The 3,758-nt window shown below is 44.1% G+C and overlaps 1 protein-coding gene across 1 annotated transcript; it reads right to left on the reverse strand.

Moving 5' to 3' along the window:
* Window positions 1-347: 347 nt before the first annotated feature.
* LOC308334438 (cytosolic 5'-nucleotidase 3-like) lies at window positions 348-2,683 on the reverse strand (the record flags this gene model as incomplete). The annotated part of the gene is made up of 3 exons (XM_080791184.1): window positions 348-374; window positions 823-1,027; window positions 1,812-2,683. The coding sequence occupies 3 exons, from the start codon at window positions 2,681-2,683 to the stop codon at window positions 348-350; spliced, it is 1,104 nt and encodes a 367-aa protein (XP_080647310.1).
* Window positions 2,684-3,758: the final 1,075 nt, after the last annotated feature.

Raw genomic sequence — 3,758 nt, forward strand, 5'->3', positions numbered from 1 at the left:
CAAGCAGCCACGACGTTTTTTTGCATCATTGATGCCTTGAACATTCCATGAAAAGATATTTAATCTAACCATAATTCATGTGTATGGGGTATTCAATCAGAAAATGTTCAAAATTAATAAAAACATGTCTGTGGTCATAGAAATATAAAAGGAGCAAATAACAAAATGTAAGAAAATAAATTTGCAAATCGAAAAACCAACCTAGACTAATTGAATCCCAAATCCATTTGCTGTTCAACCTGCCCTCCCACCCCTCCCGCCCTCCCAACCCTGAATAGGACAAATATATCATTTTATAAATAAAACAAAAAGTAATACAAAAAGGAATTGTTGTCCTACATTGACTCTTATAACTCCACCTCATCTATGTGGAGCTGCAGCACGTTAAAGTGGAGAACAGAAAACGCTTTTTTGCGCCGCTTCATGTCTAATTAATTAATTAAATATATGATTCCCCGCACATTGTCATTGACCTGCATGTCGCATTTCTAAGTAGGTTATAGTACAATTAAATTATTCGGTTAGGCTACTGTGTAGGACAATGGTTTTCTAAATAATGTGTTGTTGCTTATAGCCTGCTCGCTTTAAGAGGGGAACATCATAAAGAGAAAAAAATAAAAAGAACAAAACTAAAAGGAAATTGCTTAGGCTGTTAGTGTGTCTATCATACCCAATTGATTGTGGGTTTGTTTAATCGGTGCTGTTGTCGGGTTGTTCTGTTGCGCTGTTTGGATTCGTTAGAGTGGGTTTCACCTGTTGATCATAGAACTCCATCGCCTCCGTGGCCGAGGTAAATTAATGTTTTTTATCCTTGAATGCTACCAGTAGCTTAACGGCTGGGAAGGCGATGCCGTTCCTCAAGTTGGCTGATGTTAGAAGGGCTCTTACATCCTTGAACTTGGCCTGTAGTTTCCTCTGCTCGGCTGGAATGTCGGGGAAGATTCGTATTTCTTGTTCTTCGTATCGTAGTTTGCCCTTCGCGGCTCCCACCAGGCGCTGGATCGTACGTTTCGCCTTTACATGACAGCTATAAGAAAAAGAGAGAAGATAAGAAGTGGGATGCCTTTCGCATGCAGGCCACCGAAGAAGTCCTTGTAGCCCTCCCTCAGCTCGGCAGTAGATTCTTCCACCACTGTGGCCATCTTGTCTTTAGTAAGTTTCTGTTGCAGCAAAATCTCAAAGGTTCCTTCCCACCAATTCACCATATGGGGCCGCTTCGCGTCTATCGAGATTTCCATATTCAGCTCTATGGGGGTAGTATGTTTCGACCAGCGCCTTCAACTGTGTTTTTCCATCTTCAGAGATATATTTGCTCTGACTCAGAATGGCATGACAGCTGGGACTTCCACATTTTGTGAGGGTCATGTCGAAATCGGAGATCACCTGTATGGTGTAGGAACCCGCTTTCTGCATGTCTTCAAGGATTCCCGCTACATTCCTAGGATCCTTCATGAGCACATTTGGATTTTCATCCATGAGTTCCATCAATTTGCGTGCGTGCGCGTGCGTGCGTGCATGCGTGTGTGTCTGTGTGTGTGTGCGCTTCGGAAGCACTGTTCATAAGTTTAGTTTTTCTCTGGGCTTGGGCTCTCTGTAGGGGTAACGTCTTTTCCCCGCTTCAGTCGGATTTCTTGTCCCCTCCGGTCCCTCTTCAGTCGGAGCAGCCGGCGTTTCCTTGTATGTTCTTATCAGTTCCCGTCTGTTTCGCCTGTACTGATGACCATCTGCTTCAACCACATATGACCGTGGCTCAGGGGTTGTTCTCACTACTTTGGCTGACCTCCACTGTTTCCCCTCTCTCTCAGCCTCACAGCGTCACCTGGTTTGAGGGTTGGCAATGTCCAAGGGTCTTGTCATTCACCAAGACAATGTCAAAGGCGTTCTGATAAGACTCCTTCAGCGCATCCACCTTGTGATTGAGGAAGCCGATCTCGAGGATGTGCTCAATACCCTCGACGTCGTCAGCCATGGTCAGATCTCCTTCAGAGTCTCCCAGTAGCAGCACGTTGTGGCGTTCCTTCACATTCTTCAAAGACTCTGTGTTGAGCAGATCAGCTGTCAGCATCTTGTTGAAGATGTGGATCAGTGGACCTTTGAAAGCCTTCAACACGTTATTGTCATCAAACTCCATGTAATTGGAGACAACTTTGACGTTGTCGTGGAAGACCCCTTTCTGCCGAATCACCTCCTCTAGGACATCTCCTAATCCGGCAGAGAAAATAAGAAGTGGGATGCCTTTAGCATGCAGGCCACCGAAGAAGTCCTTGTAGCCCTCCCTCAGCTCGGCAGTAGATTCTTCCACCACTGTGGCCATCTTGTCTTTAGTAAGTTTCTGTTGCAGCGAAATCTCAAAGGTTCCTTCCCACCACTTCACCATATGGGGCCTCTTCGCGTCTATCGAGATTTCCATATTCAGCTCTATGGGGTAGTATGTTTCGACCAGCGCCTTCAACTGTGTTTTTCCATCTTCAGAGATATATTTGCTCTGACTCAGAATGGCATGACAGCTGGGACTTCCACATTTTGTGAGGGTCATGTCGAAATCGGAGATCACCTGTATGGTGTTGGAACCCGCTTTCTGCATGTCTTCAAGGATTCCCGCTACATTCCTAGGATCCTTCATGAGCACATTTGGATTTTTCGATAACACGTCCATGAGTTCCATCAATTTGCTGGTTGTCATTGTGTACTCTTTCAGTTCAACTCAAATGTTACTCCAGCGTTTCGACTACGATGCTACGTTGGTTTCACTGTGTGTTCACTGTAACGTGCGCGGCTCTTTTGATATTGTGGCAGCTCCTTTACTAAAGAGCCGCGCACGTTAATTCCCATCCACCAGCTGTCTAAAAAACCAGCTGCGCACACGCCGCACAGCTTCTTCAGTCCGCGGTGCAGAACCGTTTTTTGTGGAAAGGGCTTTACATGACTTGCCACGCCAGGCATGTATGTACTCTACTGTATGCATTCATGTATTAAACATGTACGTGAGGCGTGTTGCCCCACTTGAACAGCAAAGGTCATTCAAGGTGAATTCAACAGCTCGGCATGATACAAATAATTATGGCTTGCAGCTGGGAATGATTGATTGATTGAAATATTTATTAACAGTTTGCAGAATTACAGTACATTTCAAGCACAAACTCAATACAAAGACTGTTCTGTGAGTGGACGACCCAATTAAGCCTTACACTTGTTTACAACAGGGTCCACATTGTTCAATTCATCAAAACATTTAGAGACAAACAAATAGACACTTCTATGTAGTTAAAGAACAGAACAGGAATTCATCTGCGGCTGTGTTTTACTGTATGTATTATATTATATGGCTGGATCGCTGGCTTGAAATAAATGGCCAACAGGAGAGACATCTTAGTAAACTCACCATCTGCTTTCGATCTGAATGTTTTGTGTGAGTCAGTCGGGTGATGAGTCTATAGAGCGTCGCAGTCCCGCCCCCCCTCGAGAGACCCGGAAAAGAAATCGCCGTTCATTTTCCTCATAGGCATTTCTTATTTATAAGTATTTATTTAAAGACGGTTACGCCGCGTACAAAGCCAACTCGGATCGTGACAAATCATGACATCGATCACAATATTTTGGGCCGATCAAATAATTAGAAGAATTGTTTTGTTCTTCTTCTTATACATTATTTGATCGGACCAAAACATTGTGTTCATTGTCATGATTTGTCACGATCCGAGTTGGCTTTGTCCGCGGCGTAACCGTCTTTAAATAAATACTTTAAGAAATGGGATTTA

This window comes from Protomyctophum bolini (genome assembly GCF_963924005.1).
Source record: "Protomyctophum bolini genome assembly, chromosome: 2".
In the NCBI taxonomy this organism is placed as follows: domain Eukaryota; kingdom Metazoa; phylum Chordata; class Actinopteri; order Myctophiformes; family Myctophidae; genus Protomyctophum; species Protomyctophum bolini.